General features: G+C 53.0%; 1 protein-coding gene across 2 annotated transcripts; it reads right to left on the bottom strand.

Moving 5' to 3' along the window:
- Positions 1 to 2,050: 2,050 nt before the first annotated feature.
- LDLRAP1 (low density lipoprotein receptor adaptor protein 1) lies at positions 2,051 to 25,930 on the bottom strand. 2 transcript variants are annotated; one of them, XM_039854951.1, is made up of 9 exons: positions 25,750 to 25,928; positions 16,434 to 16,576; positions 15,528 to 15,640; positions 13,402 to 13,516; positions 8,320 to 8,392; positions 7,812 to 7,898; positions 7,134 to 7,264; positions 5,650 to 5,684; positions 2,051 to 4,142 (listed from the first exon to the last, which is right to left on the bottom strand). In XM_039854951.1, the coding sequence occupies exons 1-9, from the start codon at positions 25,835 to 25,837 to the stop codon at positions 3,998 to 4,000; spliced, it is 930 nt and encodes a 309-aa protein (XP_039710885.1). In that variant the 5' UTR covers positions 25,838 to 25,928; the 3' UTR covers positions 2,051 to 3,997. The 2 variants fall into 2 exon arrangements, with proteins under 2 accessions (XP_039710885.1, XP_039710886.1); XM_039854952.1 differs by lacking the exon at positions 7,812 to 7,898 and having other exon boundaries at positions 25,750 to 25,930.
- Between the last annotated feature and the right edge of the window lie 535 nt (positions 25,931 to 26,465).

Genomic DNA, 26,465 nt, shown 5'->3' with positions numbered 1-26,465 from the left:
GTGATGAGACATGCCCTGCTGAGCCCTAAATTGGGCATGTCCAGAGCAGCAGCCCCAAAGGGCAGTCACCCAGGAAGAGGTAGGATCTGTTCTGACCAGTCTTTGAAGACGGCCCCTACCCCAGGTACCTAGCCCACTGGCCGGCAGCTCCCGTCTGTCCTGTGGTAGAGGCTGCCCATTGCTGGGCTGCTGGCAGGGCAGAGCAGGGCATGGGCAGCTCAACTTGGATTTGCTCTACCCTCCACAAGGTGGATGGTACCATGAAAATAAGGTCTGGAGTCAGAAAGACTGGGGTTCGAATCCCAGGTCTGCTCCTTACTGGCTGTGAGACTGGTCAATACACTTATTTTCCCTGACTCTTGAACATGGGACTAGGACCACCCACCTCAGAGCCCGATTGTTAGGACCAGTACATCATTAAGTGTACAGGACCTAACAGGGCCTTGCATGTAGTAAGCACTAGAGAAAGGCTTGCTTCCTGATAAACAGGCCATCTGTTGTGATCCATAGATAGCGTGTGGGGGGAAGAGAAAGGCTGGCAAACTGGACCCCAAGCCAGCACCGAGGACACGGAATTCACCCAGATTCCCTATCTGGGTTTGTCAAAAAGTCCTTGGAGAGATTTAATTGGGATGGTATCTCTTCCTGGGAGAGAAGACCCCAACATCTACCAGCGAAGCTGAAGGTCACATCACATCTGAAAGGCGACTTTGTTCTTCCCGGCTCTTCTGTTATGCATGAAAGAGCAGATAGCGGGTGCTCAGGATTCATAATTTGAGACATCCGGAGACTAAAGGCATCGGCCAAATTTAAACCGAAAGATAAACTTGTTGGGTGTCTTTTCAGATTATAGGGGAAGAAGAAAGGAGAGAATTTCTTAGTCATCTACAATCCACTCAGAATTCACAGCTAGTCTGCCTGATGGTTGACATCAGAGGGCTTGGCCTCTGGGTTTCGAATACTTTGAATATCACCGTTTGAAAGGGACAAAGATAAATATCTGAGGAGAGCCCCACTGGAGCCTGAAGAGAGCGGCCTTTCTGTGTGGTTTGACACAAGGCCATGGGCACCGTGATCGCAGACATGGCTTCTGGAAGGCAGGGGGGTGGAGGGTCACACATTTCTGAGTCTGGGCTGTGACTCTGCCAAGTGCTGAAAGCGTGACTGCCATCCTCCCCAAGCCTTGGTGCCCACAGCTGCAAAAGGGGCTAATATCATCGGGGCTCAACAGGACTGCGATGAGACAAAGCTGAGAGTTTAGTACAGCCCCTGGCACAGAGAAGAGCTCAGTTAACAGGAGCTGTCACTGTTATCAATTTTACTTTGACTTCCTTATTTGATCCAAATTGCCTTTTGCTCTGAGATTACCTTTAAGCCATAGAAATACTCCGCCACCACAATAGCGATCACCTCTGAGTCTCACCAAACCCAGGGATACAGGAAGGGTGGAGCTTATTATACCCATTTCCCAGATAAGGAAACTGAGGCTCAAGGAAAGAAGTGACTGAACCAGTGTCGCAGCCCCCAAGTGGCAGAGCCAGAGCTAGACGTCAGGTTTCCTAAGTCATTAGAATGCACTTTCCACCATCTCCCATCCCAGTCCCCAGTCACACCCAAGCCACACACGCTGAGTCCATCTGGACCCTGTGTGGACTGCCACCCCCACACTGAGCCCCAGGCCTGGTTCATGCTGGGCAAAAAGTCTTTCAAATGAATAAATTTCAGAGAGCCATTTGAGAATATGATGGAAATGATGGACGTCCTCCCCAAACACACACACACACACACACACTTGTACACACATTCTGGCTTAGGAAGCCCTGACCTAGGTTGTCAGAGACTTCTTCAGTGCTGATCCCGCTGAGCTGTCCAGAGATGACCTCATCATACACACCCCTATCTGCTGGGTGAAAAGGGGGCCCTGCTGGGCTCCAACCAAGGTACCAGAGACCATCATCTCCCAGGTCTAGGCTGCTCCAACCACCAATGGGCGGGAGCTGCCAGATGCCACACTCACACACGGCCGCCAGGCTGCTTTACCCAAGTGCTCTTTGTATTTCAAAAAGAGAATGTTTATTACTTGTTCTTTTCCTCATTGGAAATGTCTTTACAGCAACACAAAGAAGAGCACAAGACTGATCTGCAGACAGGCAGGGAGCACACTGACTGCTGGTGGCCAGAGATCAAGACAAAGGCCACAGTCCAACTCACGCAAACACTACAAGGTCTTTCTCAGGACTCCTGGACCCTGGCGCCAGGGCTGGCTCGTGTCAGGCCCAATCCTTGCTGCTTCATGACAAATACAGGGGCCAATACCAAGGTCTGGGGTGGGGAGCAGGGGTGAAGGAACTGGGCACAGAAAAGAAGTTATGCTTATATTCTGATAAAGACCCTACAAATCCCACTCCACCCTTCACCTAGGCACTTCTTTGTGTTTTGGTTCACGTGCTTAACTAGATCAGTAGATTCTGAGCAATGGTATTTCTCCTGGGCTGGTGAAACCTGCTCCAAATACCCTCAGTAGCTGACTTAAGGTCAGCAAAACCAGGCCCGGGAGGCACCTCAGGATGGAGATGGTGCTGGCAGCTTTGCTGGGTTTCAGGATATGAGGGGCCCTGTGGGGGTGAAGGCGAAGGAAGGAAGGGAGACCCTGAATACAGACTGCTGCTGGTGTGTCCCGACCCAGGGTCGAGTGTCAGGAAAGAACAGCACAACGCTTACAGAGTTTGGTTTTGTTTCACCCTCTGAATTAACAGACTTCAAACACTTCCATTTTCACAGAAATCAACAGCGATGAGACAGCTAGCAGGGCACGGAGGCTCATGCCAGTTCTGTGTGGAAAGGCACCAGATGGTTTGTTACGAAACACATTTTGGTTAGAAAATAGCTGGGGTTTTTGGTTCCTGGGAGGACAACAAAGCTCGAAAAAAAAGGAGGTGTGAGCCGTGCGAGGCACAGGTGAGAAGGCAGCTTTGGCACCGGGTCTGAGATCTACCCCAGACTCTACCCCTTCCACACGGGTGGCCTCAGTTTTCTCATCTGTAAAAGGGTAACAAAACAGTCTTACCTGAATCCGGGTGTGAGGTTTCATACATTCCCCCAGGAAGTACGGGAGGTGGGGCTCAGGGACACACTCATACACAGACACGGACGAAAAGGAAGCATGAGCACAAGCTCATGCGTCTGGGGGAGGCGGGTAGGGTGGGGTGCCCTGATGGAGGGCAGTCACGCAGAGATGACCCTCACTGTTGCAGTCAGACTCTGGGAGTCTGTGGGCGGCCAGTTACACTGGTTCTGAGCATGTGACAGGACCATCCACAGGGACTTTGGGCCCCTTCTTGTAGAAGGGCAGAAAGCTCTGCACTACAGCACCATTGAGGAGCCCCCAGGAGCCACACCTGCTGCGTGTGCTTTAAAGTGCCAGCTCTGGGTTATCTTTGGTCAGGGGCTGGCCCTCTGTCTCTAAGAATCCCCAGGTCCAGGGGCTAAAGCCCGGGCCTGCTGGGGCCCCTGCGTCAGGCGAGCTGGAGGCCACAGCCCTCTCCTGAGGCTGCGGTGCCCTCCTGTGCTCTCAAGAAGATAGAAATGAACGCTCCGACTACCTTCAGTGAGGAGCAGGGCTGCCTCCAGGGAAGTCTGGGTCCTTTGAGAGAAGGGACAAGAAATGCTTTGGTGACCATCTTGACACGCACAGCAGAGCAGAGCTTACTCAAGAGAAGGCAGGAAGCTGGTTCTAACATTGCGCTTGTGCCTGACACAGAACCAGCCTCCGAGCTGATTGAACCAGAAGTCACTGAATAAATATTCAAGGCATCTTTCAGTTCTTAGAGAAAGAGCAGGGTAAAAAAAAAACTCTCCTTCCCTTTGCTTGACTGGCTGCAGCTTTGATCTGCAGGCTGACAGTGCCGCCAGCCGGAAAAGGGTGGCTGGAGGTCCTGGGGCTGCCCCACCCCAACCACAGGTGGTTTTGGTCACATGTCCCACCAGCCCTGGGCCCTCAGAAACTGAAGAGGTCGTCCTGCTCAGCGCTGCTGGTGTCAGGCTGGTCCCAGTCGACAGGCGAGAGGCATTGGGCGTAATGGATGTCCTGTGCGGTCAGTCCAGTGTCCAGGACCTGAGGGTTCGTCCGAGATTGGGCAAGCCTGAAAGGCAGAGCCGTGTGAGCCCAGGGCCCAGACAAAGGGGCTGGCGGGGGCCGGAGGAGCCAGTCCAGCCTAGCCAGCACCTGGGTCAGAGTGAGTGGGCATGGGTGGGAAAACGGGGCCAAAGAAGAAAGTCCCAGATGCCAGGAGGTGGAGCCTCTGAGCAGAGAGCCTGTGCCTCAGAACACTGTAGGCCAGGCAATGGCACTCCCTCCAGAGAGAGAGGCTGGGGCATCTATACCACCCACAGTTCCATCAGGAAATGCCCAAGAAAGGGGACAGGGCCTCACTGGCGAGGGCAGTGCAGGGGGCACACATGGGAGGGAGATGGTACAACCACGAGAAGACCACTGGCTATAACTATGTTCGACACGATGCTGTTCAAAAGTGAATTAAAAAAGGGAGACAACCTAAGGGGAGTACGGAGGAGAGTTAAGTAAATTATGGCCCGTGTCCTTAAAAGAATGTGAGGCGGTCAACCAATGCAGTGTGCACAAGGCGTTTTTAACGGCCTAGAAAAATGCTCCCGAAGTCGGTGGTAAGAGAAACTCAAGACCCCCAAATGCAAATACGATGAGCTGATCAATGCAAAAAAATATATGTATGTATAGGATTAGCATGAATTAAGCCCAAAGGTCTGGGCTGTGAGATTATGGGGTAGTATTATTTCCTGTTCAATGCTCTGATGATTTTTGAAGTTGTTAATAAAGGACACATGATATTGGGTAATCTGGAAAAAGCAAATGGGAGATTTTCTTCAAATGAGGATGGTAGGCAGCCAGTGAAGCATGGAAAATGGTAACAAGAATGCCTTTGCCTCCCTGAAGGGGCCACACGAGCTGCTCTCGCCTCCCTCACCGGGTCTGGGCCCAGAGGTTTCCACCAGGCTCGGGTGGGGGAGGTGGGAGAGGGCCACGGGAGGCTGCCGAGGGTCCCACGGGAGAAAGGGGGGCCTGACTGACTCAGAACCCTGAGCTTCCCAGGCCTCTCCTCAGCCTTCTCGGTGGTGTGTCCCCAAGCTAAAGGTAGCCATGGCTACAGGGACAGCCCCTGGGAAAATGCGGAAATGCCATCACCTCAGGCTAGACCAAAATATCTCTTAGCTGTGCCTAACATTCCTGGTCTATGTAACACTCCATGGGCTTAAGTAAGCACTGCCTTCCCTTGCCCCTTTCCATAAATGCAAAACCTCTGGAGGCAACGAAGCCTACAAAAGAGTCAATTTTTGAAGGTTATACCAAGTGCAGGAAGAAGATTTGAGCTGCAGTGTGTTTAGTTTAGCTCAGACTGTGGTAGAGCAGCCACCAGGAATAATTTTTAACAGCAAAAGCTTTCTAGCAGACCTGGCCAATGCCAGGTAGTGAGCTCCCCATCCCTGGAGGTATACAAGTTAAGATTTTTGCTCTGGAGGTCACAGTTCATGATCTCAGGCATGGCAAAGGGCCCCAGAGACCAGCCCACAAATGCTTGCATCTTTCTCCAGCATAAGGAGCCCAGCTAATGTTACCTTGAAAATGCTTCGTCCAGGCCGTCATCCAGCTCCTTAGGAAAAACAAAGCAGGAGATATAAGCTCTCAGTGTGGGCACCCGTGCTCATGGCTGGGACTTGTCCCAGCCCTGGGTAAGGTACAAGGACTCCAGACACAAGTGCAGGGGTCTGGTAGGCACCTGGAGAAACAGGTACAGACAAGCCTCCCGCCTGGCTACTGCTACCAGCATCTCAGCCCAAATCTGGGATACGGGGCAGGAGAAAGAGCACCTGGGTGCCAGGGACCTGGATGGGTTCAATTCCCATCTCTGTCACTACTTGAGTGACACCTTAGGCAAGTCACTACTCCTCTTTGAGACTCAACCTTTCCTTCCATAAAATGAGGGGGTCGAACCAAATGACTGCAAGATTGCTATGGCTTTCAGATTCCAGGGGGAAGAGGGCAGGGAAGGTTTCTCGCTTTCATCCACTTCCAAAAGCCCAGCCCAAATTCCAAGCTCAAGGGATAACTGATGGCAGGAATCCCACAGCCTCAGTGGGAAAACAATGGGCGAGGCCCCTCCACAGTCTCCCCGAGGATGGGCAGATGACGAGGGTGGCTCCAGAGAGCAGAAAACAGGCTCGGGGTGCCTGCTCAGCAGATGCTGGGTGCCCCCAGCAGGCAGTGGGATTTGACAGTTTCTCATGGCTCTCAACAGTCCAGAATTTTTTAAAATTAAAAAGACATGACAAGTAATGTGCGATTCTGCAATGGATCTTGGACCAGAAAAAGGACATTGTGGGGACAAGTGGAGAAATGTGACTAAGGTCTATAGGTTATGTAATAGTGGCGTATCAGCGTTAATGGTTGTGATCATTGTGATGTGGTTATATAAGATGCTAACATTTGGAGACTCTGGATGAAGGGTGAGCAGGAATTCTTTGTACTGTTTTTGTAACTTTTTTATAAGTCCGAAATTATTTTCAAATAAAAAAAAATTTAAATTTAATTAAAAAAATCAGGTTCCTCTGGGAGATTCTGCAGGCAGAGGTCATCATCCTCATTGAAGGGATGAAAAAGCTGAGACACACAGAGGTCAGGGGGCTTGCCTAAGTCTCAGAGCAAGTCAGGGGCCAACTGCCCACTGCTGGAGTCTCAGACTCCTCATTCAGACAGCTGAGGGGGGAGGGGTGTCAGAAGCAAACTCTGCCCACACAGAGAACAAGGGAGCCTTTGGCTGGTCCTGTGGTGGGCTGAGCTGTGGATGCTCAGGCCAAGAGGCCGGGCATTGTGAGGAGACAGCTGTGCTGGGAGGCAAGCCTGCTGGGGATGCAGCCCTGGGTTCAAAGGGAACGCTGTTCAGCCCCTACCCTGGGTCTGGGTGCTGCTGGGCTGGGTCTGGCCCTCTCAGGGGCCTGTAAGTCATGGGTGCCGGGGCCTGGACCACGCCCAGGCCTCATCCAGAGCTCAGGATGAGGCTCGCTAGAGCCCTGTGGGGTCGCCAGGCCACACGAACACTCACCCAGACAACACCGCTGTTGTTCAAGGCTTGAGGTCGTGGGGCCTCATCCGCGTTAGTGGTGTTGGCGCTGACTGTGGACAGCGGGGCCTTGGTCATCTCTTCTAAGTCCAGCAGGTTCCCTGTGGCAACCGCTGTGAAGAGACCAGTCAGCTGTGTCAGTGGGCGAGGAGCCTCCTGTCTCCCGGCCTCATCTCCTAGCCCCATCCTGCAGCCTCCTGGGCTGTCCTGCTCCTGACTCTTGGACATGGCCTTTCCCAGGCCAGCACCCACACCATCCAGAGCCCCACCCTGGCACTTCCCAAAGCAGCTGGAGAGCTGCCCACAGGGTAAGAACTTCTCCATTGTAGGCTGGAACTTTTATATTCACAACAGTTATTAATTTTCTTTTAAGAGAGCATACAATAGGAGGTAAAGTGTACACAGAGAGATGCCTACACATATTTATATACCTGCATAGGGACATAGCTGGAAGCATATGCACCATAACAAGTAATTTTTTTCCCTTTATCTACATTTTCTAATTTATCTATAATGACCAGGTATTATTTATTTAACAAAAACAAAAAAATAAAAAACCAAGAGTTTGCTCCAGCCCAGGAGGGAGTGAGACCCTCTGCTTGCAAGGCAGACCCCATGTCATGCAGCTGATTCCGGCCGCTCCCCCTGCCCAAGACTCACGGTTCTTCGACAAGGGCGTGCTGTCGAGGCGGCCCCCGCCCAGGACGTCCCCTCCCTCTTGGCTGGCTTTCTCCCTCTTCTCCTTCTCTGTGGGACCAAGGCACAGTGCGTTGGAGCCACAAACCCCAGCACTCCATCCCCAGCACCTGCTAGGCAGGGAGTAGGCTGTGGCCACCCTCAGGGGGCAGGTGGCAGGTGGCAGGTCTCTAGCAAGCAGGAAAGAAACTTTGCAGATTTCATTTAATCCTCATAAGCACCTTGGGGATGAGAGACAGCTGTTTCCATTCTTTGTGTGTGTGTGTGTGTGGCGGGGGGGTCACTGAGGCTCAGAAAAGTGAAGCAACCTGTTCAAAGTCATAAATCAGGTAGATGATGAAGGTGGGAGTCAGTCCAAGCCTGACTCCAGGGCCTTTACCATCCCCTCCCCACCCCATGCTACTCTGCCAGCCTTCCTCAATGGCCCCTCTATGCCCTCAACCCACCCATAATGTCTGTGAACAAGACTCACCTTCCTTGGACACTTGCCAGAACTCAAAGGCAACTTTGAAGGCCTGAGCAACTGTGAGGGTGACAGCCTGGGCCTGAAAAACAGGAAGTGGGGTCAGGGGAGGGGTGCAGTGTTAGGCAGGTAACAGCGAGTCTGAACTAGAAGCTGAGGGCTCCTGGCCAGGCCCACCCTGGCTCCATTCCAAGGCTCTGGAATGCCTGATGGATGGAGGCAGAGTCCTGGCTCCTCCCAGGTCATCAAAGCAGCCTGGGGGTACAATGAAGCTACACCCTCCCCAGGTAGTTGGGGCCCCATTTTCACCACCCATAGCTAGCCAAAGTTCCCACCTTCATTCCAGCCTGCACCTTGGCAATGGCTGTTCACCTCCACTTTTTTCTTTCCTCCCCTAAATTCAATTAATTGTGAGGCTTATTTCCTCCAAGAAGCCCTCCCTAATTACCTGAGGACTTCACACAGTAACTGAGCCCTTGGAGTTAGAGAATGGAAAAGTCAGAGTTGGAAAGGGCCCAGGCCACTGTCTGAATGAGCCTTAGCTGCAGAGGCAAAGGTCAGACTGGTTAGTCCTATAAAGGGTCAGAGGGCTTATAACTGAATCCCAGAAAGGGAGCAGGAAGCTAATACATTTCCTGGTAGGAGCAAGATATCAATGAGTGCCCGTGGCAGGGGACCAAAACCATTCAGTGCCATAACCCACCTGTAAGGAGGGGCCACACCTTGGTCCTTCACCCCTGGGGAACTCCCACCCACCCTTCAAACTCAACTCAAAACCGTCACCATCTCTATCATGTCACCAGCTCACATGCCATCTGGGTGCTCCCTAATAATCCTAATAACCGCTGCTTCTAGAGCAGGCCAAAGCCCACCAGAGGTGCAACATGCTGGCTGAACTACATCTGCCCAAGAGGCAGGCATCTTGACGTCTCACACTCCAGCCAGGACCTGCCCCCTACCCCACATGCAGGCCTCTCAACCCCTTCCTCTCTCTGATCCCAGTTCAGGGTTCATCGGGCTCAGCTTCTGAAGTGGAAGTCCCAGAGCTTGTAGCTATAGCTGGAAGCGACATCAAGCTTTCTTCTGAAAGCCGGGGCCTAGGGAAGAAAGCACCAAGCCCTTTCAAACGAACAAGTTCAGGCTTAGCCAGCCTCTGCCCCACTCCCTTCCTCTCTGCCAGACAACTCAATTTAATTGAGAAATGAATCTGTGGCTACTGCCTTTAAAACTCTTTTTAAAAATTTTAAATCCCTAAACAAGCTGACTGATCCATGCCAATTAAACTTCACGAAGTATAAAATCTCATTTGAATGTCTCCGTCATTTACATTTTTGATGGAAGTACGGACGCTTTATGGCAAAACTTAAATATGGTAATTAAGTATGAAACTCTTCACAGCTGTTTACAATTTAAGCTGTCACGTCTGAATCAAGTTTAATAGACCCAGTTACTATTGAGAATTGCCCATGAACTAAAAATATGGGCTAATTACCAGCTGGAGTCAGATCACTATACACCCAAGCAAGGGCTGGTCATCCAATGTGGCAGGGAAATGGAAACACCATTATTTTTACCTCCAGGAAATCTGGGGGCACAAGCCTGATACTGTTTTTGCATAAATCTGCTTGTTCATTTACATACACTCCTGCCCTTCCACCCTGAAGTCCTGAGCTGCAAGTTAAACCAAATATAACCCAGGATTTGGAGGTATGCAGGTGGCTGCAAGCCCAGGCTGGACAGGGACTGGGAGGGGGTTGGGCCCTGCTTCCTGGGGTGGCTGTAGAAATCTGGGCATAAGGAGGAATTGTTCTGGTCTGCCCGCGGGGAGAGGAGCGTCTTCCTTCCTTGATTCCACAGGCCAGATGCCTATTCCTCCTCTGAGTGCCTCTGGCCTGTGGGTCTATCCTATTACCCTGACCAGGTTCTACCTTGCCCAGTTTTTTTGTGTCCCTGTCTTGTTCTCTGTAACCAGGCTGTTAAGTCCACAAAGGGGCCAGGTCTAGCTTAGGGCTGCAGAGTTGGACCAGAACCCTGGGATCCTGGATTCCAGTCTGGAACTCAGCCCAAGTCGAGCCACATGTCCCTCACAGTCCCGCTGCCCCAGAAGCATAAATCCTTGCACAGAAGAATCACCCAAGGAATGCTGATGGCTACGTGAGTGGAACAGCTCTGTCTCACCCTGCCCAGGCAGGGTTAGGGCTATCACTTTGCTCACTATCAGTCCACCTGCACCTGGCTGACAGCAACTCCACCCTCACTTCAGAGCCCAGAGGCTGAAGTGCTGGCTGAGGCTTCCCAGTTGGGCAGATGGAAACATTTCTCAGTAGAGAGGCCACCAGGGAAGGGAGGCCTGGGGGTTGTGTTGAATTGAGCTGAACTGGTGGGTGACCTAAAAAGGAAGCCCTTGCCCCCAGCCCTGGTGGGTCACAGGCGTCTTGCTCATTCAGGCATCCAAACAAGAAAGGGGAGGGATGTGGAGACTGTGGGCGCCATGCCAAAAGGAGTGAGCACTATGTCAACATCCAAATTCAAGGTTCCCTTGCAAGATCACTCTACATCTGTAGACGTACCTGCCAGCAGGTGGGCTACAAAACCTGAGGCACCCATTTCATCTGCTGTCTCCTCTTCAGAAGTGTCCACTGAGCTCTGAGTATCTCGAGATTTCCATCCCAGCCAGGCCCCCAGGCCAGCAGCACAGCAGAGGCCTTGGGGCTCAGCAGAGGCCTTGCAGGGCCTCGAGAACACCATCTTTGCATCAGGTGCTCTATTTACACATCCCTGGGTTGGGCAGTCCCTCGAGGGGGCCTCCTCAAGGCTCCCTGAAGGGGAGAGGCCAGATGGGAGAGGGTTGAGAAGAAGGACAGGCCGTGATCCAGCCAGTTAGTCCCTGACACAGATGAGAACCTGCCAAAGAATGTCTGGGCCTAAGTGCTCCACAGGAGCCCTACCCTCTGCCTGATCAGGGCTCTACTGTCAGAATCAAGCAGTGGCCGGGCTGTTTTCTACAGTAACCAACTTCTTGGCATAGGGCCAGCTGGTTTCGATCAGGTCCCTCTGAAGTCCTCTGGCCCCGAGCCAGGCCTCTCTCAGCCGCTAGGCTAGCATCCGCTTTCTTTTACCCCTCAACCTCTTCTTCCAAGAGGAAGTCTCTGCATCTTCAGAGTCCCCCCATCCCAACTCTGATGCCCTGCCCCGTGCCTTCTCTGGTCAGTGGGGAGGAAGAGACAAACAATGGAGACATAATAAGCCTGTATTTTTAAGTCTGGGTGGCCTCATAAGAAACAAAGCCCGGAGTCTGCTGTCACGGGAAAAGCTACTGCAGCTCAGGGACCTGGGGCATCACGAGGCCCGGGTAAGTGGCCAGCAACACTGAGTCTGCAGGAAAGAAAAAAGGTACACAAAAGAAACTGGGGCCTTTCAGAACGATCTTAGAGGTCACTGCGATGACCTCCTCATTTTGCTGACAAGCAAGTAGCCCAGAGAGTGGGCAGGGTCTTATCCACTGTCACACAGCACATCAGCCAGGATCAGACCCTTAGTCTGTCTCCACCTTTAGTGCTCCTTCCACGAGACCTGTGGTAGGCTGAATTGTGGCCCCCTGCAAAGACAGCCACATCCTAATCCCTGCAACCTGAGAATGTTACCTCACATGGCAAAAGGAGCTTTGCAGAGGTGATTAAGTTAAGGATTTTGAGATGGGGGATTATCCTGGATTACCCAGTGGGTCCAATCACAAGGGGTCTTATGAGAGGGAGGCAGTGGGCCCCAGTCAGAACAGTAATGCGATGAGGGAAGCAGAGAGGCAGACTGGGGGATGCTACACTACTGACTCTGAGGTTGGCGAAGTGGGCCATGAACCAAGGAATGCAGGCGGTCTTTAAAACTAAAAAAGGCAAGGAAATGCATCTCCCCTGGAGCCTACATCTCAGACTTCTGACCTCCAGAACCATAAGGGAATAAATTTGTGTTGTTTTAAACCACTAAGTTTGTAGTAAGCTCTTACAGCAGCATTAGGAAACCTATTTCATATCTAAAGCATGCCTGATGAGTAGCAGGAAGTCGGGAGTGGGGGGGATAATTTAAAGACTGTGATGTCCTTGGCGTGTCCTTGATGATGGGGCTGGGGTGGGGTGGATCTTGTTTCCTTGGCTCCCAGGACCATAGGGCATGAGGACTGGGGCTTTGGGCTCCGTAACAGAGGCCAATAGTAAATGAATAAATGAGTGGAACCTCCTTACAGGGCAAATACTCAGACTTTGGAGGCCTCAGAAACAAAGGGGGCTTCCAACACCAAAGGTTGAGTCACTCCAGCTGCTTGCCCCAAAGTTCAAGACAAATACCCAAAGACTACGGAGGTTCCCGCTCATCCCAGCTAGATGTGGCCGGGGCGGGCGGGGGCCTGGAAATGGGGCCCAGAGTTCCTGGCTCCTCACAGTCATGCAGGGAAGGGAAGAAACGTGGGTTTAAATCCTCACTCTGCCTGGCTAGCTATGTCATCTTCAGCAAGACAGCTGACCTCTATGAGTCTGTTTTCTCGTAGAAAATAAAAATAAAAATAATAAAGACAGTAACAGCCCCCACCTCACAGTGTTGTTGTATTAAACAAGCCCTACCACTGAAAGAGGCACATAGTAGATACCAAAAAACGGCCATTTCCCCACCCCCCGCTCTGGCACCAGCGAGCCGGGTGCTCTGATGGCCTTTGCCTTCCACCCTGGGCCCCTCTGGTCACCAGTCTCCAATCACCAGTCCCTACAAGGTCCTACATTTCTAGACTGTACTATTGACAGGAGATCCCCCAAAATTGTAAATCCAACAAATCATGTTACAGAGAGGAAGGGGCCCAGGGCATTCACTGGGAACATGAGTTTGTTACTCCCCACAGGCCAAGCTGACCAGCTAGGGCAGCCCGCTTTGACCGGTATCTTGGCGCCCTTGGCTCTCAGCATCCACTTGGGGTTCCCAGAGGTTTCATATTTTAAGTGACGTGTCACCTTGGTCTTGCCTCTCCACCAGACAGGGCCCCCCCCAAAGGCAGGGATACCAAGACAAGGCTAGAGCCTGCCCAAGCCCCAGCCTCTCCCCACTGACCATTTTCCGCTTGGTGCAGAGGAAGGCGTGGCACTCGAGATTCTCATTATGCTGGCTCTGTGCGATATATGCAAACACCTTGCCATGCATCTTGTCCGCTGTGCAGTAGGAGATCCTGAAAGGCAAGTGGGAAATGTCATCAGACCCCAGCACGAGGGCCTGACAACATCCAGGACACCCCCTAGGGTATCTCTCCTGAATTCCAGAGAGCCTGCTCTTCCACTCCACCAGCTCAAGATCTGGACAGACTTGACCTCTGGGACCTCTGGGACCTCTGGGCTGGCATTCTAGACGGTCTATAGGGGATGGGGCGGCAGGGGGAAACAAGCTGGACAGGAAGGAGTAGGGGAAAGACTGGAGGAAGGGCACTGAGCCACACCACAAAATTATAATAGCTAAACCGTTACTGTATGCCAGGCAATGTTCGGATACCACCTCATTTAATTCTCAGAGCTGTCCTCTGAGATGGGTTCTATCATTACTCCCACTTTTCAGATAAGAAAACTGAAGCTAACAGTCTCAGACCACCTCAGACCTTATCTGCGGATTCCAGAAGCTGTAACCACTGCTTCTTAAAAGTTTGTGCTGACCAGCTGGAAGGGAAAGTGGGACGATGCCCAGCCACCAACGCTCTTCACCTGGCCTCCCCCTCCCCTACCTGCCTTCCTATCATGGTCCTGACCAGAGGTAAGATAGGTTCTAGGCCTCTCCTGCCCAGGGTGAGTGAGACCGCTAGCAGATTCTCCTAGAGCCTGGATGGAGTGGAGGAGCTGGGAGTAGGGTGAGGATGTGTGGAGATGATCAGACCAGGAGCCCCAGTGGATCCAGGAGGGAGACACAGAAACTCTCTCCTTTTAGAACACTCACCCCTCCCTCATCCCTTGTCTGACCCCTCCATGCTGGCTCCGGTCATCCTGGGACTCTTAATCAGGAGATGAACTCTCTTGGCAACCCAGAGTGGGGACAGAAGTTCAGCAGATTCCCTTACCCGGTGTGACCCCAGCTTCAATCACAGGCATTGACATAGGGATTAGCACCCCAGGTGGGCAGATGGGGAGGGGTGCCAGGTCACCAGCTACTTCTCCATCCTGGGAGATCCAGTCTCCTGCCACCTCCCCGGGAGGCCTTCCCAGATTTCCCCAGGCAGGCCCATCTTTCTCTGTCCTCTAGAGAAACACTTCCCTCTCCTACTTCCCTCTCCATTCACTCCTAGACTGGAAGCTCCTTGAGGGCAGAGCTGGGTGTGATGCCTCACCTGGTTAAAGGAGGCAGGTAGAACCAAGAAGGTGGAAGACACCAGACAGAAACTCTAAAACCACTCCCCCATCCCCTTGTTCCCCATCTCAGTATTGGCTTGCGCTCCAGTGGGCTGAGCCACCAGCTTGGAGACAGAGCAGAACGGTGGAGGGATGCCGGACAGACGGGGGCGTGATGGACAGAACTCGGGCCTAGGTGTCCTGGTCCCAGTTCAGCCATTACCTCATTGTGAGGCCTTGGGCAACTCCTTCTCTGGGCCTCAGCTTCTCCAACTATAAAATGAGCCTGGGCTATCCTATCCCTTCTAGCTCTGAAATCCTACAGCTGACCAGCCAAGAGAGGGGTGGGTAGAGTCTGAGGCTCCAAGGGCTGGGCTCTGCCTCTTCATAAACAGCTCCCACCACCACCACCATCACAGACAGATACCATGTACACTGTGGCCTCAGGCTCTGCCTTCGGATATTACCTCATTTAATTATCACACTTCCCTGCACGCCTGGACAGATGTCCAGCGTAGAGCTGCTGCATTCACAGCAGAAGGGCAATGACTCTGCAACTCTCTGCTCCAAGCCTGACTCAGCAGCATGCTAGTGGGGGAGGGCGGTTCCCAGTCCTGATCAGGCCTCAGCTGCCTGCTTCAACTAGTGCTCATGACAAGAGCCACTGCCATTTAACCAAGTGCCCACTGTGAGCCAGGCACTGTGCACTCAGCACTTCATAACAACACTATAAGGCCAGATCTGTTTCCACTGCCATTTATAGATGAGGAAACTGAGGCTCCAAGGTCACTCAGACAGGAAGTGGCAGAGCCTGGATTCAGACAGGGCATCTACCCACTGCCCCAGGGGCAGAATGAATTCTGAGCATACCTGTAAATGGACACGTTCTCAATGAGCTGGTTGGTGATGCTGTCGGTCAGGATAATCCCCCGTGGCGTTACCTTGAGAGTTACCTTCTGCAGCTTCTTCCCGCTGGCCTTGGCCTTGGGGGCAGACATGGGTCAGAGGAGCCTGCTTGCCTGCCTCGCCTGAGACCCATTCTTGTGGGTTACACCTAGCTGCTCTAGGCCCCAGACTCCAGGCCCATATGAGGCCTCAGCTTGGGTGACCAGCACTTTCTTCTAATAACAGGGACAACTGCTGCTCACTGAGCACTGTTGTCTGCCAACCACTGGACCTCGAGTCATCCTCACAGCAGGGCTTCTTCCCAGGAGGAAATGGACTCAGAGGTTAAGGGACTTGCCCAAGGATACACAGCTAGAAGGGATCTCAGACTCTGGGCAGTGAGTGGACTATCACAGTGCAGCAGGCTGACTCCTGGGGACTCTGCTCCACACACTGACTATACCAGGGCCTAAGCTGGAAGGGTCTGAGGTCACCAAGGGAGGTAGATTTACAGGGCCCATGTTTACTCAGAGCTGGGGAGGGGAAAATGTGGTCCCTGGTGGGCTACCCTGTCCCTCAGGCCATAGGGCAAGTGGTTGGGTGACAGTGACCTCCCTCCCTACTCTTCCCTAGCACTAGATCACCAACCCTTAGGCATGGGGCCTAAGTTGGGGGAGGGGAGGCTGGGAGAGGCCATGGCCACAATTGCTGGAGAGGAGGACACTGACCCTGACCCTGCGAGCCCAATGGTTTCCCTCTACCAGAGTCCCTAAACCGGATGCAAGGGGGCTCAAGGGCAGGGACAGCTCAGATGGGGGTAATAAGCAGGGGATGAGGAGCACCCCAGGAAGAAGCTGGCCCCGGTTCCCGGCTCCCCTGACTGGGGCTCACCGTGGCCACGATCCTCTTGACGGCGGCCGCGGACAGCTCCTCGCCCTTGGGCTGCTCCACCAGCGTCATGCCCAGGTACTTGAGGCTGAAGAGCATCCCCTCGAGCAGTGTCTCCCGAGTGTCTGTCCAGTTCTCTGGCAGCTCTGGGCAGGAAGATGGGAACCTCAGAACCTGCTGGGCAGGACCACCACAGCGACAGCTCTTGCAGCCCCCATTTTCCAGGGAGACCCAGCAAGGGGCATTAGAGTCCCGCCATCTACCATTATTTTTATATTTAATAAAGAGTTAACATTTTCTAGTACACAGTAAGCACCTGGTAAGAAGCTTTATATAAAATATTCTCATTAATCCTCCTGAGAACCTATGAGGTAGACACTTTATCATACTGACATTTACAAAGGCACTGAGGCCCAGGGAGGCAAAATCACATAACCAAGTCCAAAGAGCCAGCAAGTACAAGAGCCAAGATTCAAACCCATACTTTCAGGTCCAAAGCCCAAACTCAATTTCAGTGCTAACATTTGCTGAGCACAAACTATGTCATTTTCTTACTGACTCTTCACTGTAATCCTGTGAGGTAGATATTATCTCCACCTTAGAGATTAGGAAACTGGGGCTCAGAGAGGCAGTCACCAAAGACCACAATGAATAAAGGGTTGGGGTCAGAATTCAAACCTGGGTGGTTTCCACGGCCCCAGCCTGCTCTGCTCTCCTCCATCTGCACAGCCATAGAGATCAAGTAGGGAGGAAAGAGAGAGCAGGCCAAAGAGAGTCGGGTGAGGTAAGGGTCGAAGGAGGGGGAGGTGACTGCTCATATGACATCATATGAAGGCCACCTGAAAATGGCAGATCCGAGTTCATATCCCAGCTCTGTTTCCTACCACCTGCATGGTCTCGGGGAAGTCCTCTCTCCTCTTTGAGACTAATAGTGTCTGGGCTGCAGTAATGGCACAGACAGAGCAGGGCACATGGGAAGGGTCCTCTAAAACCGTGACCACCACCGAGGTCAGGAAGGTTGGGAAATGAGAGGATAAGCCCGGCTCACTGATGGCGAGAGAGACCAGAAGGGAAAGGTGGAAAGAGGTCCCCACCTTGCCCCACCCACATGAGAGAGGGCCCTGTGCAGGAAGAGGGACAGCAGGGGAAGTGTGGTCTTCATTGGAGGTGTTAACCATCTCCAGGGTTCATCCCCAGCAGCTGAGGCCCAGAGGCGTCAGATCACTCAGCTGAGAAGCAATTAGGCCAGAAGAAGGAAGGTCTCCAGGGATCCTTGCAAGCCCATCACCAGGACAAATGAACACCCTGTGCTCCTGTCTGTTAGAGCCCTTTGTCTATCCCTCACCATCTTCTCTCAGATGCTACAACTGTAGGAGGTATTACAGATGAGGAAACTGCATTTCACCCTCATACACAGTCTTGGATAGAGTAGGATCCAGACAGGAATCAGCTTCCAGGGGCTACCATAGAGATGGTCAGGGCCAGCTTCCCTAGACCATTTCCTGGGAGGGGAGCTGAGAGAAGTCCTGTGCCCTCCCTGTCTCCTCCCGGGACTCTCACTGGTTCTGATGGACGAGCCACAGGAAGAAAGTTTAGGACTGGGCATCAATGGTTCCAGAGTAGCTGAGGCCCTGGCAGGGTCTGTTCTACCCCTCCTAGCAACTGTCCGAGAGCTCTGGTTCTCCAGTGGCTCTGAATCCTTCTCTACCAGCCAGAAGGAGCTTATATACCCACATATCTCTAGGTTTGACTTGAGCAAGCCACTGTCCCTCTCTGAGACTATTTCCTCACCTGAGAAAGAATGCATGTGTGTTTGGTGTGTGTATGGGGTGGGGGTAGAGGGAATACAGAACTTACATGTATACCCAGGCCCCTGGATTAAGATCCAGGTGAGCAGAGATTTGTTGACTAGTCATCCAGAACCTGGCATGAAGCTGACCCTCAATATTTGTTGAGTGAAAGAGACCTCGGCAACCCCAAGGCTTTGTTCCGACCTGCAATACTTCCAACCCCATTCTTAGCTCTGGCCCCTGGCCCACTGCCCTTCAGCCCTAGCCCTTGGGCCTCCACCCAAACACGAGGCCCAGCCCTCACTGAGAAGATCCCGAAGTTACCCTATCTTCTGTCCCATCAGCTATGAGCCTATATTTCATTTAATCCTCCAAAAAGAATCAGAAAGTCCTGAGGTGTCCTAGTCCTGGATTGGGTGATGGGGGCCTAGGAGTAACTCAGATATGGGCTTTGCTCTTAAAGAATACCACTATGATCGTGAGGACAAAACAGACTTCTCAAGTAACAAAGATGACAGTAATCACAAAGCAGCAGCTCGCACCATTACCTCTAACACTCATGGCCACCTTGCAAGCAGGCATTTTTTCATTCCCATTTCACAGATAAGGAAACCGAATATGTCAAATTAGCTGTCCAACTGACTCTAAAGCCCAAGCTCCTATCCATTAGGCCATACTATCTTGCCATGAGGCAAACTACCTTAATTTAAGCAAAAGGTCAGGGAGAAGTTCCTAGAGCCAGAGGTATTTCTTCTCACAATTCTTAATTCCTGAGGCTTTTCCTCTGTCAGTAGATACCATGACTACCACTTTCAACCAGAAATCCTTCTAAGCAAGAATGGCAAAGTAGGTGCTGCAGTGCCTCTTGCCTGTGTCCTTGGCAGACATTGCTAATCAATTACACCTCTATTCCATCTGGTTTATAGGCTTTGGACTGTTTCTCAACACAAGGCTCCAGGCAATACCAGTCGATCAGGCTTGGCCTTGTTCATCTCATTATTCATCCCTGCCCTAGGGCAAACTACCCTCCCCACCTCATTTCCATGTCCCCATTCTTCCATTTCCTCTGGCTCAGCCCTTTCCTGGCCCCTCTCCAAAGCCACTTCCGCTCCCTCCATTCCAAAGGGCCAAAGCTTGCCAAGGTCATGGACGACCTCTTTGCTGTCAAAACATTCCCCAGCCCTCCTTGACCTCTGAAATGCTCAGCATTTTTCTGCATTCCTCCTTCCCTAGCCTGGCCCTTCCCTTATTCTACAGCCACCTGGAAGAGGGCCCTAATAGAATGGTTGGCACTCATCAGCCTTGGAGACCTTATGCCCAAACCCCTCACTTGACAGATGATGAAACTGAGGCCCATAGAAGATGCAAGGTCACACAAGTCAGAGGACCCTCCAGCTCCCAACACAATACAAGCAATTCCCACTATAGGCAATAACTGTTGAGGCGTTACAGGTTCCCCGGTCTCCTCTCCCACAATAACCCTGCATGCACACACGCACATGCATACACACACGCACACAACAGAGGCTCCAACCATGCAGGGATCCTTCCTCATGATGTAATGCTTACTTTCCCACTTCTGTCTTTGCTCAAATAGTTCCCTCTACCAGAAATGCCCATCCCCTCGCCTGATCAAAAGTTTCATACTGGCCTCCTCCAGGAAGCCTTCTTTCAGGCAGTATAGCCTCGCAGTTAAGAGCAAAGGCCTTTATCCTAGAATTCCAGTTCTGACACAGTGGTTTTGAGCACATTACCTTCCCTGAGTCTCAGTTTTCTCATCTATGAAGTAGTGAGAAACAACAGTCCCTAGCTCTTAGGGCTGTTCTGACCCGTTGATGAGATAATAAAATGTAACGTATGCAGCAGAAGGCCCCACCCACAGTTACGCCTCCCACGGGGCCTCGTCCCTCCTGTCAGTGGGTTGCTCCTGCTTCTTGAGTCTGGATTTTCTTCTCTTCCTCCCAGAGCCACATCATCCATCGCCAAGCAGCTGCCTCTTGAAGGACTCCCCCAGAAACTGGTGTGGAGAAGGTGCGCCCCTGCCCAGTATTGCTGCCCTTCCTTGTCCTACTTCTCCCTGCCCACCCCCATCACCCCGCCCTCCCAGGACCGGGCACAGATCCTCCTTCCCGTCTAGGGAGGCCTGCCTCCTCCCCTATATTTCTGGGCATGACGACTCATCTCTTCAATGAGGTGTATCTCATGCCCCACGCCCTCCCCCAAAACCAGCATCTAAGAGAACTCGACAGAGAGAGGTAGGGTTCACTACCACACCCTTCTCCCAGTCTAGCCACCTCACAAAGGCTGGAGGCAACAGGCTCCTTCCCAGGAGGAGCCCGGGCTTCAGGAAGAGCTCCCAGAGGTCCCCAGACAAATACAGGCCTGAGTCCACAGCCTTGTTCCGGTCTGGGTTATTTTTGGCCCTGTGGTGGGTAATGACTATGCTATTTTAACTTGCAATTTTACAGATGACCTGCTGTCAGAGTTAGCTGGGGACACACCATATGCCCAGTCTAACTCACAGCTGCAAACATGTGCTCTATCCTCGTTAAGGCCCCCTGATCAGGAGTCAGAGCTAGGCAGAGTGCCCCTGTGTCCTCTTTGCTGCCCCAGGTTACCAGGCCTGGCTGGTACCTGGAATATCAGAGCTGTAGCCAAATCCACGGGCCAGTGGAACCTCCAAATGGGGCCCGAGTCTCTAGTCTCCTCCAGCTTGGTGGGGAGATGGCCTCAGAAGCCAGAGTGACATCTCAGAAGGGGACTTGAACTCTGCTGTGACCTGGAGTGTGGCTGCTTCTCCAGGCCACGGTCTCCTTTTCTGACAAAGGGGTTCAGTCTCTCTGGAACATCATCATAAGAAGGTTCAGGATGTGATAAGTGCTAGGCAAATTTCAGAAGTTGTTAAGATTATCAAAAGAAAATTAAAAAATGATAATAAAAGCAGCTACCATTTCCTAAGTACCTACCTACACTGCAAGAGAAACATATGCTCTCAAGGTTAAAATGAAGGGGTCTGAAGACGAGCTGTGGTGTTCAGTTCCTCCACCTCCCTGGTCCTCAGTTTCCTCACTTGATGGGGACAATAATAGCATCCACCCCCTGAAGTTGCTGTGAGGATGAAATGAGTTCGCACTTCAGGTGTGCTTAGATCCATGCCTTTTACATGCCAAGTGCCACTGAAGTGTGAGCTACTGTCATTTCCAAGGGCCAAGTGCAAAGAGCTTCAGTGTGTACACAGCCATTTGTAGTATTTTACGAGAAGAGTCAAGGAGATATTAGGATTCCAATTTCACAGATAAAGAAGCTCAGGAGCCTGACCATGGCTCATAATTGACAGTGCCAGTCCTTGAATCCCATTAGCCTGGCAGTCCCCAACTTTTCTGGCACCAGGGACCGATGCTCCTATGAGCTCCTATGCTCTTAATGCCTGATGATCTGACGTGGAGCTGAGGCTGTGATCCTAGGGCTGGGGAGCGGCTGCAAATACAGATGAAGCTTCGCTCACTTGTCACTCACCTCCTGCTGTGTGGCATAGCCTGGGGGGTGGGGACCCCTGCCATAGCCCACGTTCTTTACCCACTCCTGCAACCCACCATGCCCTTCTTGTATAAAGCAGGGGTTAGACTGAGCATCACCCAGGAAGGGCAGGCATCCTTCACTGCAGGGCTGCCTGAAAGGAATGTCTGGCTCACCCTCAGTGGGCAGTGATCCCTTCAAGCCACACACCCCTCAGCCGCCAGACCAGTGAAAAGCAGAGTCCCAACCTCTATTTAAATGTCCCTGCACCTGCTGTTTCCTCTGGCTGGAATGCTGTTCCCAGATTCCTCTGTCCTTGTATTCACATGTGTGTTCCAAGTCACCTTCTTCAAGGCCTTTCTGACTCGCTGCACTGACAGTATCAGCGTCTCACTTTTATCCCCGTGGTGAGGACCATTTCCACACATGTCACTCTTTGTCTGCAGCTCTCTCTGGCTACTGGAGACACCATGCAAACTGGAGCGTTAGAGCTCCCATTCCCAGCAGCCCACACCCACCATTGACAGAACTGCCCCCCAAACTGAACAACTGCAGAGCACCTTCTACACGGCCTTCCAGAGCTCCCCGCAGGATGGCCCTTCAGTCGTCCACAGTGGTAAGTAGCTTCATTGTGTCCACCTTTTGGACTCCCTTCCCTACTAACTTCTAAGGATATTTCCTGGGACCTCTTCCCAAATAAATGACTTGCACTCAGATCTTTGTCTCAGCATCTGTTTCTAGAAGAACCCAGATGAAGACACCACCCTATCTAAGGAAGCTGTCTCCTCCATCTCCTCGCCCTGCTTTATCTTGCTGCATGGCATCACCACTACCTGCACATACTACTCATCTGCACCCTAGGCAGCCTGCCTTCTCCACCAAATAGGGAGCACTATCAGAAGAGAGACTAACTCATTCGCCAGACTCCTCATGCCTCTCTCAGTGCTGGACACAATCAGTGCTCAATAAAATATGGTTTGGGGGATTATTTCTACCTTTTATTGTAAATATTATAAATAAGTCTGAATAGATCTTCTGCCTAGTCCTATCCCCGCCTCCTACCACCATGAACTACCTTTACTGAACCTATGCCACACATTTCTTTATCTGTTCTCACTGAGCCCTCTGACAGGCTGTCACAAGCCATGAAGGAGCCCGAGGGTCAGAGGGACCCCTCTTAGAAAGAGGGGTACTGTGGGGCCGGGATGAGTCACACTTCCAGGCAACTAGAAGAAAGGAAAATCCCTGGCCAGGGACTAAAATAAAATATTTGTGGTTTCTGAAGAGGTGGGGTAAAAGCGACATGTGGGAGAGGGTGAGAGTTCTCCTTCGAAGTCAGGACTAAGAGATAGGGGGCCATCAGGTTCAGTGCAAAAAAGCCTGGGGTTCTGGCTTTGCTCTGTGATCTCAAGCAAGCTGCCTCCCTTCTCTGGGCCACAAATAAAATAATGATCATGCTAATCCTAGCTAAGGACCTGGAGGGGTGAGAAGCAGGTTGCAGGTCACAGCTCACAGTAGGTGTCAAGTCTACCCTTAACTCCACTAGCTCTAGTGTGGCCCCCAAATTCAACCCACCTCTCAGGGTGAGTCCAAGGCCTGGCTGGGACACCACTTCAGGCCAGGCTGCCCCTACATCCCACACCAGACACATCCCACAGCTTCCTTCTATACGTTGTGGCCACCGCTGTCCTCAGGAACTGCCGGCCCAGCATGGGGTGGAGCCTGCCCATTTCTCCCATGGCCAGAGTCCATGAGGCACAGTGATAAGACCTCTGGGCTGGGCACCTGGAGTACTGCCTCTCAACAGCTGTGTCGGAAGCTTTATGTCGGGAGCTCTGTGTTGGGGTCAGTGACTCTACATCCCTGAGTCTCTGTTCCTTAATCTCCAAAACAGGTCTGATAAGAATCCCTGCTCTGACACTTCACGGGAGCAAATGAAATAATGGAAGCAAAAACACTCTGTCAAACATTAATTGACAAAAGTAGTAGTTACCAATTGTCGAATTCTTTCTCCAAGCCAGGCAAAAGGCGATTTTATTTACCCCCCCACCCCAGACACACAAAAAAAATCCGAGGTGGGTACTACCGTTTTTTACAATTTACATATGAGGAAACTGAGAACAACGACAGACAGCTGGAGACTCAACCCAGCTCCTTCTAGGTCCAGACGGCTCTCGACAGCACTTTGGGCTTACTGGGGCCTGTGTGTCTCGGGGGGTAGTCTCCTCTCCTTTCTTCTGCAGGTGTAGACAGGCTCTGAGCCTCCCAAACTTATTCCACCACAGTAAAAGTCATAGTCACGTAGAATGTACACATGACAGGCAAGGGGAAGGGGAGTAGGGGAGAGGGAAATCATCAATTAGGGGCCAAAAGGAAGCACAATTATCAATAACCTCAACACCCCTGCCAGGTTAGAATTTTTAACCTCATTTTGCAGATGACGAAACTGAGGATCAGAAAGGACAAGTGGCTTGTCCACGATCAGAGCTGGCAGGAGAAACTTTTCCACCATCCAATAGTTCCAGTTTCCCAGATTGAGAGGGGCTTCTCAGCTTCATTCCCTTGCCCAGCATCCCTTCCCTCATCCCAGAAAACTGCAGGGGTCCCCCCCCCCACCCCCGGAACAGTCTATCATTGAAGAAGTCCCAGTCAAATCCCACAAATATTTAGAGCGGCTATTTGGGGAGTCATTAAGTGTGGGAGAAGGTAAATCCCTGGCCTGGCACTAAAGAGTTTTTGAGCCCCCCGCTCCCCCAGCAGGCACTAGCCCATATTCCCAATGCCAGTCTCACTTTAGCAGACAGCCACAGCTGGAACAGCAGAGTTCAAGAAGAGGAGCAGGGTGGGCTCTCTAGGCCCAGACCGGCTGGCACTCCTGAGCCAAGGGAACTCCAGCTCCCCTGGCTGAGCTCAGGAACATAAAGAGGGAAGGGGGCGGTGTATGACGGTGCTGTCAGTGGTTTCCTGGTTGGGGGAGAAGCCAGGGTCCAGGTGGTTTGCAGTGGGGTGGGAACGTGTATGAGTCCTGGCTTTGGCTCTACATCTTACCAGGAAGGCCTACGTGACCAGGCAAACCACCCCATTCGCGAAAAAGCAGGGACTGGGGCTGGGTTTCTCAGGCCTCAGGGGAAGGTGCCAGGTGACAGGTTCCCTGAGAGTAACTCGAGACGGTGTGTGCGTGTCGGGGGTGGGAAGGGGAGGGGGGCAGCAGCCTCCCAGGCGCCTTGGGGAGAGGTGGCTGGCGAGTCTGTTATTCACCTGGGCACCTAGGGGCCTCGGAAGCCCGAGGGGGAAGGTGCAAGAGAAAACAGGTTTCAAAAATAGCCAGGATGCCATCCTCGCCACCTGAACCCGACTAGAGGAGGAGACGCAGTGGTCGAAGATGACCCGATTTGCAGTACCTTCTGAGATTCCAGGCCGAGCCTCGCCCGCAACTTCAAGTAGGTACCTGCGAACCCAGGCTAATGCCTGGAACAGTTTCTGGACGCCCGGGAGTCAAAAGATGCCCTCGTGGGTTGTACGGGGGTAAGGGGGCAAGTGGGCTCCCGCCAGCCGCTAACGTCGCGGCTGGGGCGCAGTGCTGCAGGGATGGGGGCACATTCTCCAGCCCCTGCGCTCAGTCTCTCTCCCCCAGGCACCGACGCTGAGCTCCTGCCTCCCCTAGCTGTCCAGGACGGTGAGGTGGGGAGGTCCCGGGGATCGCGCAAGTCTCTTCCCCTGACCTGCAACCCCTCTCCCACTGCCGCCTCACCTCGGGACCCGGAGCCCCAGTCTCCTACCCCAGCTCCTGTCCCTCCTCCCCAGCTGCACAGAGCGGGGACGAGATGGGGGTGGGGGACACAGTTGACCCCGGACGACCCCTAACCCCTCAGGGCCAGGAAGGGCCGGACCGGACCTCAGGGCTCGGGTCAGGCCCCGCCTCTCCCCGCCCGGGAGTCCACAGGAGGCCGGTGCACGCGGCCAGACCCCCGTCCCGGCCCCCGCCCGGCCCCGGCGGACGCGCACACACTCACTCCGGTGCCGGCCGCCGCCCCCCCAGCTCTGCTTCGCGAGGCTGGGGCTCCGGATCAGCGCCCGCCCAGCGGACTTCAGCGCGTCCATGGCCGCTCGGGCCGCCGTCACCGCCGCCGCCAAAACTCCGTCAGGGAAAACTTTGCGCCGGGGCCAGGCAGCGCGCGGGCACCGCGCTCCGCCCCTCCCGGCGCTAGCTCCGCGCCGACGTCCGACGGGGCGGGGTGAGGGGCGGGCCCGGCTCCGCCCAAGACTGCCCGGCCCCGCCCCGCGCCGCCCCTGGCCTTGCTCCCCGAGGCTGTCCAGACAAAGGGCGCCGAAAGCCCCAGATGACCCCTCTTTACCTCCCTCTCCCCAGTCCCCTTACTCTCCACCTCGTAGGAGCCTGAGGGTCCGCGAGACACCGCCCCCGCCGCGGAGGCGCGGGCCTAGGATTTCTAGACAGTGTGAAGGTACTTGGAGACCATTTTACAGATGGGGAGACCGAGGGCCAAAGAGAAGGGTCAGATTCAAGAAGAGGGAGATGCCCAGAGCAGTGGGAGGCTTAGAAGGAGAAGAGGAGGTTATAGAACTTTGCTAGGAACGGGGCAGGAGTATAAAAGTTTGTCTTAGCAAGACCAGTTGCACTTAACTCACGCAGCAGCACCCAGGCTGCTCCCTGGCACCACCTGGGCACGCTGGGCGGTCCCTTGCTCACCCCACTCCCCAAGTAGACTCA

This window comes from Pteropus medius, unplaced genomic scaffold (genome assembly GCF_902729225.1).
Source record: "Pteropus medius unplaced genomic scaffold, Ma_sr-lr_union100, whole genome shotgun sequence".
Lineage (NCBI taxonomy): Eukaryota > Metazoa > Chordata > Mammalia > Chiroptera > Pteropodidae > Pteropus > Pteropus medius.
The sequence above is the reverse complement of the archived record's forward strand: the minus strand, read 5'-3'. Positions and strand labels throughout refer to the sequence as shown.

What these genes read in the sequence shown, in the direction of transcription:
- LDLRAP1 (XM_039854951.1), bottom strand. Translation starts at nt 25,837, where the DNA reads ATGGACGCGCTGAAGTCCGCTGGGCGGGCGCTGATCCGGAGCCCCAGC. An exon ending in TCAAGAGGATCGTGGCCACG is followed by an intron (nt 15,641 to 16,433) that starts GTGAGCCCCAGT and finishes TCTGCCCCCAAG; the next exon opens with GCCAAGGCCAGCGGGAAGAA. An exon ending in CACGCCCTTGTCGAAGAACC is followed by an intron (nt 7,265 to 7,811) that starts GTGAGTCTTGGG and finishes GTCTCTTCACAG; the next exon opens with CGGTTGCCACAGGGAACCTG.